Source organism: Perissodus microlepis, chromosome 23 (assembly GCF_051167445.1).
Source record: "Perissodus microlepis isolate ML-2025 ecotype Zambia chromosome 23, ASM5116744v1, whole genome shotgun sequence".
NCBI lineage: Eukaryota > Metazoa > Chordata > Actinopteri > Cichliformes > Cichlidae > Perissodus > Perissodus microlepis.
Genome location: NC_140482.1, coordinates 40,100,645 through 40,120,927, shown reverse-complemented (window position 1 = coordinate 40,120,927; position 20,283 = coordinate 40,100,645). Strand labels below are relative to the sequence as shown.

General features: G+C 39.9%; 1 protein-coding gene across 1 annotated transcript in view; it reads right to left on the bottom strand.

The window, feature by feature from the left end:
- Positions 1-15,676, bottom strand: part of atf6 (activating transcription factor 6) — a 29,466-nt gene extending 13,790 nt beyond the window's left edge. Inside the window, exons 1-10 of the mRNA XM_084920564.1 lie at positions 15,444-15,676; positions 14,304-14,392; positions 13,878-13,956; positions 13,517-13,614; positions 12,733-12,856; positions 12,247-12,450; positions 10,592-10,761; positions 3,133-3,318; positions 2,946-3,037; positions 1,268-1,417 (exon numbers count right to left, since the gene is read on the bottom strand). Coding sequence (XP_084776690.1) covers positions 1,268-1,417; positions 2,946-3,037; positions 3,133-3,318; positions 10,592-10,761; positions 12,247-12,450; positions 12,733-12,856; positions 13,517-13,614; positions 13,878-13,956; positions 14,304-14,392; positions 15,444-15,543 — 1,292 coding nt within the window. The 5' untranslated portion in view covers positions 15,544-15,676. The remainder of the gene's footprint in view (positions 1-1,267; positions 1,418-2,945; positions 3,038-3,132; positions 3,319-10,591; positions 10,762-12,246; positions 12,451-12,732; positions 12,857-13,516; positions 13,615-13,877; positions 13,957-14,303; positions 14,393-15,443) is intronic.
- Positions 15,677-20,283: the final 4,607 nt, after the last annotated feature.

Below are 20,283 nucleotides of genomic sequence, written 5' to 3'. Positions count from 1 at the left end.
GCTTTAATGTGGTGATAATTACACTAGGAACTAATAAAAAAATTTTTTGGTTCTTTTTGCTCAACATGTGCAGAGGTGGCAGTGATCCAATTGCTGAATGCATGCATGAAGACATATACTTGCATCAAAGGGGCGAGTGCAGCGACGCATGCTGCTGTAAATCCTGCGCACAATTATCATAAACATGCTACAGAGTTGAGCATTGCCACCCAAATGGTCACATATAGTCTGACTCTGAACACAGACAGATGAAAACAATCAAACGTTACCACATTTAAGTTGAAATGATTAGCACCACACAGCACCTCCTGACTTTACCCTGCAGATTTTACTCCCTGACTCTGGTTAGAGTTACAGAGAGTGAATGATTATATTGCTCGAGGTGCCGATGTAGACTACCCAAAGAAAGTGCCCACCTGTGCGGGGCTTGTTAAGAAAAATGTAAGTCAGTGACGTAATCCCTCCCCTGGGCCTCACCAATGTGAGCCAATTTGTTGACTATGCCTCATTTTCCCGTCTCTTAATGTCCTGGAAATGGTTCCATGAGACAACATGTCAGACCAAAGAGGCCTGATAGTAAGAGGGGCCCGTTTTAACCTTCACGCACATGAGCAGCTTCCTGTTCACTGGGACCCTAAGATTAGATCACATATCTCCCCAATCATTCTTCTCACTGCTGGGTTAGGTGCTGTCACCCCTTTTGCAAAGGCTAATGTGTTCCTTCCTGCCTGCGCTGTGTTTAATGCTGCTGAGAAACTTGATACTACACAAGAACAGTCTGCATTAACATGTGACAAAGCCTAGGCAGAGATCTAACACACAACGCAGGATGCCTTGGAGACGTTAGATGTTTGACCACCTTGCAAAACATAATTTTCATGACATGGGGAGTCAGGTATGGTACCAAACAGGAATGTTATTCATGCAATTTACAAACTGCAGGATCTGGAGTGCATTTAGAAAAAACAAAGAATATATACATAAGCACATAGAAAAATAAACTATTAACAATATACAGCTTTCTGTCAAACAAGAACTGACCCCAATTTCTCACCTTGCAATTCAAAGCGCAACTACTAGACTACAGCAAGGACGCTGGAGGCATTCAAACGGCTGTTTGGACAAGGTAGGTGATCAGCTGCCACTTGTGTTTACATGGGCCTTAATGAGCTTCACCGGTTCAGACTGAGCACAGGTGCATCCTGGTCTACTTACATACTGGATAAACATGCTGTTGTGAAGGCAGTTAGGGGGTTTAGCTCATTACCTGTCGCCCATCTCAGACGGCCTGCTGCCAAGAGCGTCAGGACCCATCAGGCGTTCAATTTCTGCCTCTGGTGAGAAACCCAACAGGTGTCTGCCACTGTGCTGCATGGAAGCAACTTCGAGCGAAGAGCCCGGGCCACCCTGAAACAGACTGATGACAAAGAAAAAAGTCAGTTAAGGAAAACAAAAAACCCGCAGGTGAGGTAAAATCAGGACACTTGAGTTAGAAAAGAAAAGAAATGTAAAAAAAAAAAGAACTTGGTGCTGGACTTAGATGACCGCTGAAATGCACGTGACCCACATCCTGTGCACAGGAGGGATTTTTGTTTTTAGCCACGAGCAGAATCTGAACTCTGATCTCGACTGCACAACCCAAAGGGCGCATGCACACAAGCAAAAATACACACAGTTACTTTGAGTGGTATTACTACGCTGTGTGGCATTTTCATTTCAAAGGGATCTAACCTCAAAGCGGGCATTTTTTACATTCCAGAGGAGAGCCCAAACACAAAAAGCCACAGATGTGAGCACAGGTAGAGGCTCACACACACTTCAGATACTGTGAATACAACCGCAAAAGCAAACTCATTCGCAGTCCCAGGAAACTTATCCATGTTTAACCTCTAGATAAAAAGGAAAAAAGAAAGTGGATTTTAGTAAAGAGAAGTTTCAGATCCAGAAAAGATATGCTTGGATCCTCGTGGAGAATGCTATTCCCAGTAGGAAATAAACATTTTTATAAAATGAGAACAGAAAATTTTTCAATACACTTGGAGGTGAACTGCGCTCTTGAGTTACACAACCCCTCCATCTGCTAGCTGAGAGGAATCAAGTCCCCCCCCCTTGGTGTAGTTTTATATAACTCATTACAATTTGTCCCAATTGTTAATATTACAAGTAGAGATAAGAAAAATGACCATGAGCAAATGCTTTTTACATTTCTTTCTTATGTTTGAAGCCAGAATGATTTTATTTTACTTTCACAAGTGGTAACAGTTTACTTTTGCCCCAGCCCATCGCAGTGTTTTGAGAGTTATTCATCCATTAGTCAAGAAGTCCTATAAACTCTGGCAGCAACATCAGAGGACTGAACTGTACACACAAGAACAATACGGCACATATGAACTATTAATCGTCACTTTCTTTTCCAAGAGATTGGCTTTGGTCAGGATAAAGGTGGGCTACAGCATGTGCATTAATGGACTACATACTACTCAGTACTATGCTCTGGTGCTTGGCTCCAGAGGATAGTAGTAAAGTCTTACGGGGAAACCCCCAAAAGTATTATCATGCAAAGTCAATGATTTTAATATACACAAATATTAGCTCAACCGATAATCACCTTTTATTTCCTTTTACTTTTTGTTCAATATACTTGATAAAAGAGATTTTTCTTCGTTTTGAGGGAGTGGGGCGGTTAAAAAGTTGAAGACATCGTCTGAAAAGGAAAACGTTTTTTGCATAATATCTTACATGTAGGGCGTGCTTCCCACTGTGAGTCATGGGGCTTCCCATTTCTATTCAGTCAATAATCATGGCAGAAATATTCATGCAGCCTGACAATATCAGCCGTCATCAGCACTCATTTGGTTTGAATTAAATTTCAGCCATCGAACACTGTATCAAATTACTTTTTATGGCAAGTGAAAGCATTCATCTGTTCAGTGTCCCACGCTCACCTCATTGGTGCAACATTAAGAACGAGGAACACCACGACCACCATGAGGCACACCGCTCTCCTTTTGGGTGCTGTTGCTTTCAGCACTGTATTCTGCAGAGAAAGCGAGGAAGCCCATTGTAGTAAAAACTACTTCCAACATGTGCACATGTGCCTGTACTGTGAGGGAAGCGCTGGTCGTATCTCACCTTGCTCAGAAGGCCCTCCAGCTGTTTCTTTAGGTTGCCGTTCTCACTCTTGAGCACCTCGTTCTCAGACAGCGCCACCTTCAGGCGAGCTTCCAGCGAGAGCAAATACTCTTTCTTCTTTTTCCGAGACAGGGATGCTGACTCGCGGTTTTTTATCATGCGCTGCTGTCTCTGGGACAACTTGGACTACAGTGGGAATGTGAGAAAAAACAGAAACAAGGACATCATTTATTATTGAAGTTACGCCAATATTTTATCCTTCCTCGACTCAGCACATATCCAAACAGGAAAGAGAAGCAGTTACTTCCTAAGCCACCTGTTGGACTGCAGACCACAGGTTCTTCTGACTTGTGTGATAGTTGACTTAAATAAAAAGTCTTTTGAATCACATGAGCAGTTCTTTTTAGTAAAATGATCCAAAAGTGTCTTGGGAATGAGGAGAAAACTAGAAACATCTCGTGCTTCCAAAAAGTTAGGTTACAGCTGTCTCATCCAATATGCATTACAGACATCATAAATACAGCATCAGAGGAGATTTACTCAATCACTACATCTCTACTGAGTCACCACTGGTACAGAACTTACTTTCTGTTCCAGAGTAATCGTGCTGAATACTGCTGGCAAAACATTATTATTTCCCAGAGTAGTTGATCTTTAATCTCTCGAGTGTATTTTTTTGATAATTATGGGAAATAAGCGTGTGAACGTGTGCTTTGTGATTTCACAGTGACTTTGACCGTCGACCATCAAGTCCAAACAAGAACCGAGGATGGGATTAACAAAAAAAGAAACAAAAAACACACAAAATAAAAACAAAACAAAACAAAACAAACAGATGGGACTGCCCATAAACATAATTACTCTGACCACAGCGTCTCTGGGAAACTAAACATCATTTTACACTCAATTCTAAAGACGTACGTTATATTCATTTGTATTTACTGCCATTTCATTTCACATACATGTGCTCCGACATCTGCTCTGTCGATTTCTTGAACCAACACTCATTCATTAACACTTGGAACACATGAGGTATATTGAAAAATACTGAGGAAGGAGAGGTGGGAGAAGGCAGAGGTTTGAATTGCAGAGATTGGCATGAACGCAGAAAATAAATGGAACCAGGAAAGATAAACCCAACATAAAAGCCAGTGCCGACTGTGTTATTCTCACCCAGAGACTCCCTCTGTTGCTGGTGCTCTAGTTTACTTCAGTGATAGAATAATAAACAGACACATTAAGGATGTATTGTAAGGTTAATGACAATTCTTCAGCAAATCCTGGCATTAACATCGCTCCAAAGAGCCCTTAAGTGTATGCTTTAAGTAAAATATTTACACCAGGATCCTCTAGGGGCATAAAAGGTCACCTGCAATGCTTCTATTCTATATGTGTGTTTAGAAAAGGTGTCACTCATTGATAAATGGGTTCACATCAGGCACATAAACACAGAAACAGTTTATATGTTAGTGGTCTAAATGTGGAAACATAAGAACGGCTACAGCCAGCATCTATTGCTTTAACTCTCAAGGTAAACTATAAATAAATAAATACAATTCTGGCATTTTTTTTTCCAGTTTAGATTTGTTTATCTGAGGCGTTTGTGTGACTCAAGACTTAAAAAATATCAACATAAACAAATTAATAAATAAATAAAGACACGCTCAAGTAGTTAGATTCTTTCCACTTGACGTCAGTAAGATGAGAACTGAAATCAAAGTCTCGCATGCTAACCCAAATAGTGCATATGTTAACATGACCTCTCTCAAATTAACAGAACCAGTGGCACAGATTACCCAAACACCTTCATTGTCCACTCACTCCCCAGCTATCTCGCCGCCCCTCTTCTCCAAACACGAACGTCCTCCTAAGGGTAAGTCTCTAAGATCCAGGGTCTAATAGCCCCGCTGGTGATTAAGTTATTTGGATCCCTGTATTTGTGTTCTGTCTCCTGAGAAACTCTTCTGTCTCCCAGCCGAGCTCTGGGAGCCGTGCCACTAGCCCGAGCCTGGGAACACTGCAAGTAAGCAGTTACCAGGGAGTGAAGAGCACGGGGAACTTCACGTCGCGTCCACAATGAGGCTGGGGAGGAAGATGTGGGGCAAGGGGCAAAAAAAAAGGGGGCTGAGTGGCATTTCTCAAGAAGCTTGGCGGGTTGAGAGGCTAACAGTGATACTCGTTCACACTCAAACTATTTGAATGCCAGTGGGAAATGCAAACAAGGGGGGAAAATGCCCATTAGCACAGCACAGCTCATACAGCAACAGCTGCAGACAGCTGTTGGTTTACTGATCAGCGCCGTGTGAATGCATCTAATTGCATGATCATCCCAACTCCTGGTCAACAGCACTTCAACAGATGAATATGGGTGACGAGAGAAAAGCATACAGGAGTCTGATCGCCACAATGCAAGTGAGGAACCCCTCATTCAGTTCAACAGTTCAAGGATTATTCCAAAAGGAAGTTTGTGATTAACCATTAATCTATCCAGATGATAGTGGCTTCCTCTAACGGGTCAGGGCGTAAATGTTTCATGATTTTACTGGGAGTCATAAACCCTCATAACTGTGAAATGGTTTCTATAGGTGACATTTCAGTCGAGCGTGACGCAGACAGTCGCCGAGATCACAAGTCCCCCAACAGTCGAAAGGATGTGCACAGTACCAACAAAGAAAACATCTTTGCTAATGCAGGAGGAAGCCGGGAGAGAGAGGTGATGAGTTACAGATCTGTCGCAGCCAATGTGGTTGCAATATGTTGAGCAAAGAGCAAGCAGAATGATGAACCTACTTCAGCCATAAAGTTTGCTAATAGGGTGCGAGTGGATCAGAGCAGAGTTATTATAGTCGTGTATTTTCTAATGTGATTTTTGTTTATTCTTTAAGTCTATTAATTCAGTTTAGTTTCAGTTCGTTTCCAGAGTGTGTTTGGTTGTTTCAGTTGAATTTTTGTTGTTTAAAAATGTTTAGTTTTAATTTAGTTAGTAATGATTATTGTATGGAGGGCATGAGCCAGAGGCAAGATTTAGGAAAATTAGTACAGGCAGTAGAACTTTTGGAAATCAGTTGACTCTCAATGAACACATCAATTTTAGTTAACTATAATAATCCTGGATCAGAGTTCTGGCAGTTTAAGGACAGAATTTCGGAATTATATATAAACAGTGAGCGATTAACCGTGCTGTGCTTCTGAAAAAAATACAACAGCTACTACTATTTTTCCCCATCAGCAGTATGCAGTGTGACGTGCACAGTGCTTGTACGGTGAGACTACAAAAAGGGGTCTTAAGTTAAGTGTTCATGTGTTATTTACTCACTGCCTACTTTCTTCAACTGCTAATGGCAAAGAAAGGTGATTTAAGTGACTTCTGAGTATTTCACAAACTGCTGACCTACTGGAATTTTCCCACACAACCATTTCTAGAGTTTTTAGAGATTGGTCCAAAAAACAGTGAGTGCCAGTTCTCTGGGTGGAAATGCCCTGTTAATGCCAGAGGCCAGAGGCACACTGTGGGCCTGTTAGTACCAAGTGTGAATGCCAAAGCCTACCACACTATTGTTACTGAACATGTTTTTACCACAGTGTATGCATCTTACAATGGCTGCTTCCAACAGAATTAGGTACAAGGCTCTTCAACATGACAATGAGCTCAGTTTACTCAAAAAGCCTCCACAGTCACCCGATCTCAATCTAACGGGTAAGTCTGAGACGTAAAGTATTGGAACAAGAGATTTGCAACATTGAAGTGCAGCCAGCAAATCTGCAGCAACTGTGTGATGTTGCTGCAAAACCTCAGAGGAATAGGTCCAAGCATCTTGTTGAATCCATGTCATGAAGAATTAAGGCCATTCTGAAGGAAAAAGGGGTCCAAGTACTAGAAAGGTATGCCTAAAAAAAGTGGCCAGTAAGTGGATTCAATGTTTTTAATCAAGCTCAGTCTCAGCTGTCCAGCTTAAGAAATATTTCTGATGAAAAAAAGTTAAACATGCATAAATATCTGAGTTAGCTGTACGCAGGGACCACCAGGCCTTCCTGGGGCCCACGCCTATAAATCCTTCCATCCTACTAATGGGAACCTTTGTTGAGGCCTGCAATTTCAGACGGGATTGGTTTCCCTTGCATGCATGCACATGCACACAAACACACACTCACACACACATACATCTAAATCCCTTGCCATTTGGGAGCCCATTACACTACACGGACCCAATCCCTGATGGCTATTTACAGCTGTCGCACTGCACAACACCTGTCAGAAGCATGTAATCCTTTGCAGCCGTTTAACATCCAGGCTTACGCAGGCCAAAATACAGTACTGTGGAGACCAGAATCAGCGACACACACAGACTTACTGTAGATACAACATGCAGCAACACCTGGCACAAGCATGCCATCTTTAACAGGTATTTTACACAGCCACAAGCCTATCAAGTCCACCACTCTGCTGCAGCCAAACCACAATGAGTGAACACAGCTGCAGGGCTCTCTCACGAAGAGTCGAGCCTCTTACATTCTCCTTGTTGTGCCACAGAAACAACTAACTCCATTGAAATTGCTCTAAATATAAAAACATTCCATCCTTAACAAAAATGTGTAAAAACTGCCCCAGTTGTCCTTTAAAAGGCTCTTCAGGTGAGCTTTTTAAACTTCCACTACCTTTTTCTCTCGGTAAATAAGGTGAACTTCAAAACTTTGGATCTCTTTGTCCTGCTAACAATTAAATGTTTACAGACCCTTTCTTTTAATCACCTATTATAAACTTTATTGACTTGGTTGGCTTTACAAATGGCTGAGAGGAGTATTTGTTTTGGCCTCTGAGGTTTGGAATTCCTCGACATTTCTCTCGATGTCTGGCACAAAAAGTGCTTCTCTCGACTGAATTACGCCCGTGATAATTGGACAAGTTCCTCTACGCCCTTTTAGGGGTGGACGGCTTTTACAGCTAGAGGTCAACCATTAAATTTCATTTAAAAAAACACAACAAACCCAGACGCTTTTCAGAATTTTTTTTTTTTAATTTACCCGATTAACCAGGTTAATATTAATTAAGATGATGTGAACTGTTTTTCATGTTCACATATATCACTGCCCCATGAGATAATAACAGCAGAAATCTGGATACATTTTCCCACTGTCACCACAGAAATCACTACACATGGTTTTAGAGACATTCCACAAATGTGACACATGGTTTTCCATAATTAACAAAGGTTCAAAATATGTTAACTTTTCATTTTTGCAACTTTGCTGTTCAGCCTAATGCTAAGGAGACGTGCTGTGAATGTGGAAGTCCTGCTAACAAAACAAACAAGTCTGAAAGAGGAGACAGAGTGAGAACATGTTTCTCAACCCAATAAAGGTCAGATGAGAAGAAGACATGAGTAACTGCTGTGCTGGAGGCCAAAGCCCGAAACAACAGCGAATTTGCTAAAAGTCACAGCGAGTCGCTAGCCTCAGGTCTTTAAAAGACCACGACAAACACGCCCACACAAAATAAGACAAGCACTTGTAAAAGTTGGTGACCCTTTATGAAGAGACCAAAAAATGTGCCATAAACAATAAAAAAATACTACAAGTTTACTTTATGTCTTTTAAATTGCTGGGGCAGTCTCTGCTGCAGTTAACGGGGCCGTGGTTGCATGTATACGCTGTCGTAAAAATCAACCAGGGAGAACCAACCATTTATGAATCGCCGCAGCTGTCCTGGCATCACCCCTGAACGCATCACACGAAAGAATACACCCTCTGCCATTAATACTGAAAGCAATGTCCTGTCCTTTTCAAACTAATCTGTTCTACTGTAGCAAATTTTAAAAAAAACCACTCATCATCTATTTGCATTTTTACATGTTTGTGTCGTCTCAGTGCTCTGCAGCATTCCTTAAGATTTATCTCTGATTACAAAGTGAAAATCATTCATTTCAGATCATAACGTGGTCTCAAGCCACGGTTCTCAAAGTGTGGTCTGTGGTCACAAATGGTGGCCGTTGTTAACATTTTATTTGGCCTCTGCGCACAACAAAGAAAGAATGTGATTCTCTACATTTCATACCACAAAGTACTTCGAATGCTCATGTAGAGTAGAAAGAAGCTGCATAAGAACAAGTTCATGTAACTTTCAGTTCTGCTCTAGCCACCATAAGTCTTGAGAAACAGAGTTGGTTTCAAGAAATGCCATCAGTGGTTTAAAAAAAAACCCAAAACAAAACAAAACCTCCCAAAAACTACAAAACTCGCACAAAAATGACAACCACCAAGACAAACCACCCTCTGAGCAGTGACATTGCAAAGTAAGTGTTTCACGTGTGGATTTCTATAGCCCTCCATCATAAACTGGCTCCCTACACTGGCACTTTGAGTGCCCCTGGTATAAAGTAAATGAACGTGCCTGGTACTCACTCTCTATGCAAAAAAAAGCAGCAATTTGTGTCTTCAGTGACTGGCATGGTCCATGCAGAGTAATAACTTTTCTCTCAGTGTGGAAAAATGGATTCATTATTATAAATAATAGCTATAAATGCTTTTTCATTTCCACCATTTTAGCCAAAGATCAAAGTTAATGGTTTGTGAGATTAAAATTAATACTAAAAAAAAAAAGGTTTAAATGGGGGAGTTTAGGTTGGACAGGATCCAGTTCAAGCGTAAACACCCGGAGCACAGCATCACAAAGTGAGCAACTGCACGCACACTCACGATGCATAACAATGCTGCTCCATGCAAGCGCACACAGGCAAGTACTTGCATGTCGATACACACACGCGCACACAAACACAGGTGTTGAAGGCACCATTTATTCCTGTGAATTACTTGGGCACATTGAAGTTAGGTAGCAAATTAAAGACTACGACCATCACAGCGTTTCGTGAGCTTAAAAATCCTACCTATCCTTAAGATACTCCTCCACTGTCGTTGAAATACTCATTAAAGGCCTGCATGCTTCTAAAACACACAGGGTAAAAATAAAAATGTTTTACAAGCATGTAATTTATTTATTTATTTTAGTAAACTTGCTCTGAACGATAATCAGATATATTTTTAATTTTATGTAGTTTTATGTAGGAATGTAGTTTCATTTTTTAATTTTATATATATATTTCTTTTAATTTTATATTTACTTTTAACTCCAACTCTGGAGTTAGTTTGTAAAGCACTTTGTAACCTGTCTATGAAAAGTGGAACAAACAAGAATTATACTACTTATACTTATACCACCACATGTGCCTGCATTTAATGCACCTGATTTTAGAGTAAACACCCAACAAATCCCCACAAAAACAAGTTAACAGTCAGCATACAGAGAAAGATGAATAATCATGACACACAAAATAAGAAAGATTTTTTTTTTCCTGTATATTTTATGGATAAGAGCTTTTAAACCAGAAGTGGTAACATCTCAGTGTTGGGTGATTATATAGAAACTCTCATAAAAGAAGATTCTTAGAGAATGCTCAGAACTCACATCATCCTCTGAGGATGGGGTCAAAAGTGTGCCTGAAACCACTGGTGGAGCAGCGACGGGTACAGACCAGTCCTGGCTGAGTGCTGGCATAGTGACCACACTCCCAGAGATGGCCTGTGGTGTTTGGATCTGCAGTAGCTGGCTTGGCTGAGACAGCAAAAGAGGGTGACCTGAGAGAGAGAGACACACAGGCTTTTCAAATTAAAGGTCTTAACCATGCTAATCATATTTTTATTGTGTGATTAACATCGACTAATGAAGATTACTTTGCTTTTGCATTTATTTTTTCATCCAGCCTTCGTCTTGTACAGTGACAATACACAAAAGAAAGATGCAGGTGGTACACTCCAGTTCCTCCAAACTCCTCCCTGCCTCTGGTGACCCACATACACCTCCTTCTCTTTAACAGGACTTTTTTGTTAAATTACAGGTGGAGAAGATGTTTGCCATCTTGACCCATGGTCTTAAACTCGCACATTCCACCGTGATAGGTTTGTGATGTTTATGAGCTTAAACAGACATAAATGTGCACGTGTCCCCACACTTGAAGTACAACATAGCTCAAATGAAATAAACAAGGAAAACATAATGCAAGACTGTCACTATAAATTAAGGAAGCCTCCCAGAGCAGTGTGCCAGGAACCACTCATCAAGCTGACCCCGCCACCTTCCCCTTTAATGCTAAACCTGTCAATGCTAATTGTGCAAGTGTTTGCCAGTTCTGCTAATGAAGTCCTGCGCCACCATGTGTAAGAATTCATAGGCCTAAAAAAAAGTCAAACATTTGGTTCAGCATGTTTGTTTGTTGGAAAATAATCAATAAACAGTTTCATTTCCTTTCTTTCCTTTTTCAAATCGTCCCGTTGCTGAGGAGGTTTACTCCTCAGCTGTGAATGTTGATGAGCTCATAAAACAATACCCTTCATAGCACTGAGCACGCTTGAATAAATTTCCATCTGGGGCTTTGCATTTGAATGTCTTGGCCTTAACCATCTGCCATCTTGGCCGTTACAAGGCAGACAGCGGAGCCAAGTTCAAATTCACTTCGAGAGAGGTCAGATGCTCCACCCATTTGGGACCCAAGCAATGACATAAGTATTTACATTGGCTTAGATGCTGCTGATGTAACAAACACAGAGGGCCTGACTGGTCACCCAGAAAGGCTAAACCAGAAAGAAACAACAGTAATAATGACTCTAATGCACGAAACACATAGCAGCCCATAAACAGTCTCACTTTTTGGTTAGAAAGCAAGCTTGTTCGGCTATTTATTAAAAAATAATGATTTAAAAAGAGCATATTTTTTTCAAATGTTAGGCAAATATGGACATATTTTGATTAAGATAATCTACTGTCTAATTTCATTCTTATGCATTGATCATCAAGCAAAATAGTGAGAAACAGCCTCACACAGAGCAAAAACTGTGGTTAAAGCACCACCTACTGGCAAAGATACAACAATTAAATTATTACTTACAAAAGATTCAGTAACACTGACAACATAATCCTGATATAATATCATCTCTAAATTATGAGTTACAAAGTATTATGAGTAAGACATATCAAATTGCCAGTTAATATGACTAATGCATTGGTCTGATGCAATACAGTGCAGGGAGAAGCATGTTTTGATGTGTTGCAGTGTGAGCCCTGACCTGCAGGGGGTGCTGGTTTGATGTTGACTGGAGCTGGTTTTACCACAGGGAGCACAGTGGTCTGCAGGGGCTGGATGATGATTGTCTTGGCCTGCATGGGAGCTGCTGCTTGAGCCAATGGCACAGCTGTAATCAGTGGTTTGGGCTGGATGGAAACCTTTGGGCCAATCTGAATCGGCTTCTTGACCGGCTGAACTGGCTTGGCTGGTGTGCATGTGTGCATATGTCAAAGGACAGGGATGGAAGTAGTTAGACAAGGAAACGGTATTCATATAAATATCCTAAGCTCAGGAAAACAAATATGCATTTACAGTTATAAGTTATTCTTAAAGGACTTTTTTTTTTTCAGGACACGACATCCCAGAGTTTTGCAAACCCATATTGTGGTGCAAAAATAGCAAATCTTCCCTGTTTTAGTAATCAAATGTCTAAATATTGAGAAAAGCTGAATAGCTAGCAGACGTGTGGTGGCAGAAGCTGCCTCACCTCGTACAACCTGATTGGTCCTCTTTGCAGCTTTTCTAGGTGGGGAAGAGATTTCAGAAAAGCCACTGGACTCTGAGCAGACTGAAAGAGGAGACGGCTGCGATTGTGGAGACGGGGCCTCATCCTGAATGAAGAAACAAATGAGATTTAGATCGTGTATCTTCGAGGACATGATCAGTGTAGTCACATCACTGTTTAAATACGTTTCACCCGTGACACTATAAATTAATTTGTGAAGCCATTTGTACTCTATGTGTGCTCAAGGCACGCCAGATAAAAACAGATAGAGTGTCCTTATCAGTACTCAAAAACTCCAGCAGACAAATGTGTCCTTGGAGAAGTCAGGACGATTCCTTTAGCAGACAAATGCGTGCAGACTGTGTTGGGGCCAGAAAAAGATGTAACCCTTGTCCTTGTTTTGACACGCTGTGAAAACATCTGCCTGCTAAATTATGCTAATATGCTTGAAGCTGTCAGCACCTTTTTTTCTGTTTTTAACGAGACGTTGGAGCACATTTCAGATGGATGGCAAATTATTAATCTGACAAGGTGTTTAAGGCTTTTGGTAATAAGTGTCTCAAGTGTGCGCATCACCATCCAAAAGGAAAGAGCAGCTGTCATTGTTTGAACGCCATCTGGATGAAAATTTTTGTTGCTGCAACTGCTCAAAGGAGGGGCAAGCATGTAAATAATCACATTGTGAAACAAAGTGCAATTTGCATTGGAAATGCAATTCAAATGCAGAAAAACCAGGAAGGACAAAGAGTTGAAAACCGTGTCTTACCTGCAAGGAACACGGAGACAAAACTTCCACTGAGGCAGGAGAGGGCACCGAGCTCAGAGTGTGGGCAGGTGACAGAGAGTCCACGCTCACCTCACCATCTGGATGCACAAGGACATGGAAACAATGGGCAATATGTGCGAGTCTTATTCAGCATAAGCCAATGCGTCTCTCAAGTATTGAACCATTCAATACTTTTGTATTGTTGGACCATTAAACCTACTGCATGGTGGACGAGTTTGAAAAATAATGACGCACCAATGTTACATGCATGTAGTAAAACAGCTATATTATCCCTGAATAATATCCCTTTTAGATTTATTTATATAGTCCTTATTTTGTGCTGCAGTGTGACACAACGTACCTGTGGAAATGCTGCATGTATCCAATTCATTCCATGGAGGAATGTTGATGTCAAAGTCCAGATCTGGAACACCATTGGCCTGAGAAATCAAACATATGGTTTTGAAAAAAATGGACTTCCTGAGAAATCAGAATGGAAGCAAATGCATGTAGGAAAATCCAATAAATGTATCATTTATAGCTGATAAAATTAAACACGTTTGAATTCTGGGGCATTTATTTGAGTCTACAGTATTTTTTTTGCATGCACGATGTAGGTGGAATTTTTTATTTTTTTTGGTGCATGATCTATCCTTGCATAACAAAATGTGGCTGTAGCCATCTTAGGCTCTACCTTCAGCACCACACAGTCAATTTTTTTCAGATTTCCACTGGGCAGATCTTTCACTTCCCCATTATTTGCATATTAAGAGGATGAGTTACTCACATAGACAGCATTATCAAGAGCCTCAAGCAGCTCATCTGCATCCCGCAGCTCATCGCCTAGTTTCTCCAGCTCATCGAACAGGCTTAAGTCTGTATGTCAATGAGAACAGAACACAGACAATTGCTTTCCATTAGAAATCTTTATCATGAGATTATTGAAGAAATGAATACAAAACAATTACAAAAAATATCTTAAAAATAAGTAAGTGCCACATTTGGCTTTTGCTTTTTTCTTGCGGTTAACTACCAGTAAAAGAGACAAGCTGGTATGATCAAATTTACTGTATTTAGTTAGTTCTGCCATATTCAGTAAATAGCCCATACAGGCAATGTGTAATTTGGAAATGCTATCAATACAGTTCAGACTGTGCCACAAAAACATGCATGCACAACACAATTACAGACAAAACTACTAACACCAAAAAATGTACCCTTAAAAATGTATCTTTGTTTTTTGTCTTTTTCAAAGCATAAACTCTAACAGGCCAAACAAGATTATTATGGTCACACTTTAACAAATCTGTTTCACTTTCATTTTTAACATCTGATTTGTTTCTTCTACATTTTCTTCCTCGGGTTATTACACAATTCAGCATAAAACACAAGTAAGTGCAAACAGCAAGTCTATTATTAGTAACCTAATACAAAATAGCATTAACAATGATAATAATAGATAACATTAAATATATAAATTGTTAACAAGTTTTACTTTTCGAGACCTTAAAAGCGATTATTAAAATAAATCAGTAAAAATGAGGAAAAAAATCTACATTCTTCGTGTTTTTGTTTTTTTAGGTTAAGTTGTGCACTTTATATATTATCAATATTTAGTATTACATATCTGTAATAATAATCAGACAATGCAGTGTGAAGTGTGCCCTGTCTCCAGTTACAGTGCTGGTTATAACTCCAATTACTTGCTGTTACATCATCACAGCATCATGGCTAATGCTAAATGGCTAACTTAGACTTAGGAATGTGACAACAAGCACAACACATAAACCTCCTACTTGTGTCTTTAAAACAACCGGCTTATAAAAACTCCTCTTTTATACGTGTTGTCTCTGTTGATATCCTGGGTCAGCTACACTGCTTCTCTCTATGGGTCTTTCTAGAATATGTGAGCTCCGCTGTTGCTTACCCCACTCTCCCTCTTGATCGATGGAGATGATGCCTGCCTCACTATCCATCACAGGGTATTGCCGATGATTTTCGAAGTCTAACGTTAAGTCGGATGACATCCTCTTTTGAATTCATTAGTATATTATCACACTGTAACAAAGCGCGATCATACCACTGTTGATCAAGCGGCTGTTTAGGGATGAACTTCCCGTTTAGATACACGTCTGACTTTACCGTCAGTCTACGGGTGCCGCCGAGGGACTTACAACCCGTCGCGCAGCGAGCATGGGCGCGCAGCTGGGAATTTTATTATAATAATTTGTTTTATTGCTCTCTGATTCTCAAAACAAAAAACAGTAACAGATACACAGAATAGAAGACTGAGTTATAGCTATCTAAATGACAGTAAGCAAAATAAGAGATCTTAAAAGAATTACAAGTAAGACATGTATATATATAAATACACACACACATATATAGGAAGAAAAAAATGAACAAAAACAACAACAAACAATGCGAGAGCGACAGTGACACTAAACAAAGACATTAAAAATATTACAAATTGCAACGGTTTTAATGCTGCTGGAAAATTTACATCGCAGCTTGTGGTTCCTAATTGCGCCACTAGGCAGCAGGATAGTACTGCAGGCTCCACGGTACGGCGTGAAATGTTTAGTGTTCAAACGCTGATTTCTGTCGACACGCAGGAGCTGAGATCATGAGGCAGAAGTTGAGTAAGTCACTTATGTTAAGTTTTAAAGCAAACTAGTAATTTTAAAGACTACACCTGCATTTCCGCACTTTTAAAAAAAACCGAAAAAATCCTGTAGTGTCCGAATATGGTTAAATAAAGGTAATGTTTTGGCAAGGGGTCATAAGGGGTCATTTAAGAGACAAAAATATCTTGTTCATCAAAGTGTATATACAAAACGCAGTCTGCTTTGTGGTAGACACCAGTGTATTCTTCTCAGTAATTCGTCTTAGTTTAAAGTTCTTTACTTTAAGATGACATCCACCGCCAGCTTTCTCGCTTTTTTTCCCCTTTTTTTGACAGAGAGGCAAGGCATTGGAACCTTTTGCCTCATGCACATGATGATGTTTCACCATGAGTCATTAAGGCCACATGCACATGGTAGTCACATGAGAGTTGTCAGAAACACAAAAAATAAGGTGAAAAGTGATATCTAATCAGACCAGATTTTCACTGGTACTTCCCATATGTTGGGTCTTATTGAAGCCAGAGTCAGTTTTGTGAGAGAGAAATTTTTTTAAAAAACAAACGCATAAAGGTATGTTTTGAAGACAGATTCCTCAGTTTAGACTGGTCATTTTACCCCAGCAGCTACTGACAGGGCAGCTAGTTCTTAAGACAACCAAACTTGGCTGTAATAATGGTCAGAGGAGGTGTGAATTGCATGGACAGAATCTATCCACTCTCTCCAATTCCTGGGGTTCTGTGTCCATTCTAATGTGAACTGTACTTGAGTGTCAGAGAGTTCATCTTGGTGTGAAGCTTTTTTTAAAAACACACATACACACCTTGACAGCTACACAACTCTTCACACAGATTATATCTGCTACAATAATAGCTGGACACGCATAGACTCTGCTAGATGTTAGAGTGCATTTTCAGTCCTAATTCTAGTTCTGTAAGTAAAACTTTATTTTTAGAGGTGGACGTAAATCAGATCATATAAAATCATTCCAATTTTACAAGGAAAAAAGCATGTTAAGACAATAAAAAATGTGCTCTGCAAATATGGACAAGTTAAGGGTCATCACTTCTGTAGCTAAACTCTAAGCAGTCCTGCATCAGAGATTTATTTATAGTTGAATAACGCGGGTAATTAATCAGCTCTTAAGAGTTATGTTTATAATTTGTGATTTTAAAATAACGCAGTCACTTTAAGTGACATTGTGTGCTAAAAATCAGCGGCAGGTGTACACTGGACTTAATCCTTCATGGGCATTTTAGGTCGTAGTGAGATTAACCTGAGGTGGTCTGGTTGATTCCCTGCTGGATTGGTTTGAAGCTTCTCTCAAGAAGAAATAGCCACTGGTTTTAACTTAATACTTCAAGGTAGAGACTTACATTGAGGTCATCTACGTCTAAAAGTATATTGTGTTTACTTAGCAGGATATAGTTCTCTATGGTTCCAGTCTAGGGTTTTACTATTAACAGAACTCAAAATGCTAACTTTGTGGTGTCTTGATTATGGTAACAATGTAAGCATGTCTGTTTGGAGTCTGTGGACAGTTTGGGACTTATAATATTGATCGTGAGAAAAGCCCCTGAGAGCCAGACACCAAGAGCAGATTAACAGGTTAACCTGATATGTTGGCTGAATGGTTTAACAGAACATTTGTGTAAAATGGATTAGAGGCTTTGGTCATATTGCTGCTGCTGTTGGTGTAAAAGCTGCTACAACACGTCTCCTCCGTTCGAAGCAGACTTAATAAATGTTTTTTTTGGAAATATTCGTAGTAATTTTAAATGAACACCAGAGTAGAAATGATGATAATTAAGGGTGCCCAGTGTAATTTTGGGACAGGTAAAGCAGTCACATATATTTTATACAAATATGAACAGCTGATATAAACAGTGTATGTTGCCACTATAAATAACACACAGCAGAATAGGAACACCATGTTATTTGAATATTATGCCCACTTTAACACACTCACAACAAGCTTTTTTTGTTGTTAATTCTTCACAAATCCCTTAGAATAAAACAATAACCCGTTATGAAACCAGTCTTTGTTACTTTACTATTAGCAGCCTGTAAAACACATACTTTGTTTCCATCTCTTGAGTTGAATTAATTAAAAAAGCTAAAGACTGCACAACTTGACAGACATAAAATTGTACTTTTGCTCTATAAACATAATTCCCACTGGCTATTAGAATTGCACAACGTGTTGTTATTGCAGCATGGTGTGCAATGTTTCCTAAGGAACAGTGGACCTAAAAAAAATCAGTACCAGAGAGATGCTAGCCATTCAGCTCATCCATGTACTGCTCACTGAAGGGTCACCATAAATGGTCTCAGTGGAGGAGTGGCTGTCATAAAGCCATTCTTAAGGAAGGGAATGGGTAGAAAAGGCTGACGTATGCCAAAAAATTATTGAAGCAATGTAAGATAACAAAAGTGAAACAAAAAACTGGAGAACTTTTCCTGAAGACTACTTAAAGAAATTACAAGAAAGCTTGCCTATGAGAGTTCAGGCCATGTGGAATAATAAAGGTGGTCATACCACATATTGACTTTCAGGCCTTTTAGAATTGCATAAACTCTGGTTTTGCCTTATATACTTTATTTCAATTTATATTGAAACATATTTCAATAAATCATTGTAAGTGCTTCTAATTTCCCTAGCAACATAAAAGAAAACGAGGGTTAGCTTAGGATGTTTCACTGTACTGTAGATCAGTAAGTAGAAAAAAAGCCATTTTTTTAAGCAGAAAAGGTTTTCAGTCTGTGTGTTCTTGTCTCTCAGTTCATTTTCTTTTTTCTAATGCAAGATAACAGTTTCCTCTCATACTGCTTCCTCAAAACACTTTTGAAAACAGGGTTAAATAAACTCCATTTAGACCAATAACGGAAGATGTAGACGGTGCCCATGATTTCTCTAACAGGATTTTGCTCAGACGAGATGAGAAACAAGCAACAGAGCAAGACTCGAGTCAGATGACTTGATGACTGAAAAAGAAGAAAAGGTTGATTACAGCACGTTACTATACTCAATTTATTGGTTGTTTACAGTAATTTGTTACAGTTAATGCTTTGGTGTTTACATTCTGATGCTCTTGTTATTTGTCATGGTGGTTTAAGAGGTGAAACAACACACTATTGTTCACAGGGATCTAAATGCTGTATAAGTAAATTTACATTTACTCATAAAACATTAAGGAGTATCTTGTTAGGAATGTATGACTGAAACAAATAAACACATAAATAAAATAAAGACCACAGTGAGTGAACAAAGAGCCCCACGCTGGCCATGAGACAATGTAAACTTAATCAAGGAACCAAAAGTAGATGGTGTCATTTATTTGACAGCAGGCTTTAATTAGCATTTACCACAAAACAAATTCCTGTAAATGTGGCAGAGGCCTCATGCTTTGGTGAGTTGACAGCATGTTTCCAGTCAGGCTTTTCATGCCTAAAAGATAATTTTGCTGCCACTGAGTACATCTGTCACTTGATATTGAAATTGTGTCTACATATTTTATTGGGTTTTTGTGCAGTTGTAATTATGCACTGGTGTTTTATGAAAAGACAGCCATACTTTCCTCCTCTGTGGCCATGAGGAGAAGAACTTTACTTAGCAGTGAAAAGGAGCGAGAAAGTTGGGCTACAAGCCTCTTCTAAGCAAAGAGAAAACCCCTTTTGCAAAAGGGACTTTGAGCTACATTTCATCTTTTGTCTGCCAGATTGATGAGCTATGAGATGGATGATGTTCTGTAGTGCTCTGTGGCATTGTCTTATCCCAACCCGCACAAAGAGGGAGAACACTTATCATCGCAGGCTTATGAGCAGGGGGCAGGGGTTGTCAGAATGGTGAAGAGGGGTCCAGGAGGGTGGGGGTGGTGGAAGTCCCTCGGATAAAGCGTGATGGAGATGGGCTCATGGCTGCGGAGGCAGATGGAGAGAGTCATCTCCCATGACGACACAGCTAGAACTTCCATCCCGAAGCCAGAGAAGGACAAATGCAGAAAGGAACAGGGAAAATACAGGAAGCGGGCCAAAAGAATGGTGAAAGACTGAAAAAAATGAACGCACCTATAAGCTGGTGCTGTTTACATGAATGCATGCGAAGGGGGTGATTAAAGGTGACTTAAACAGACGGTTTGGTTA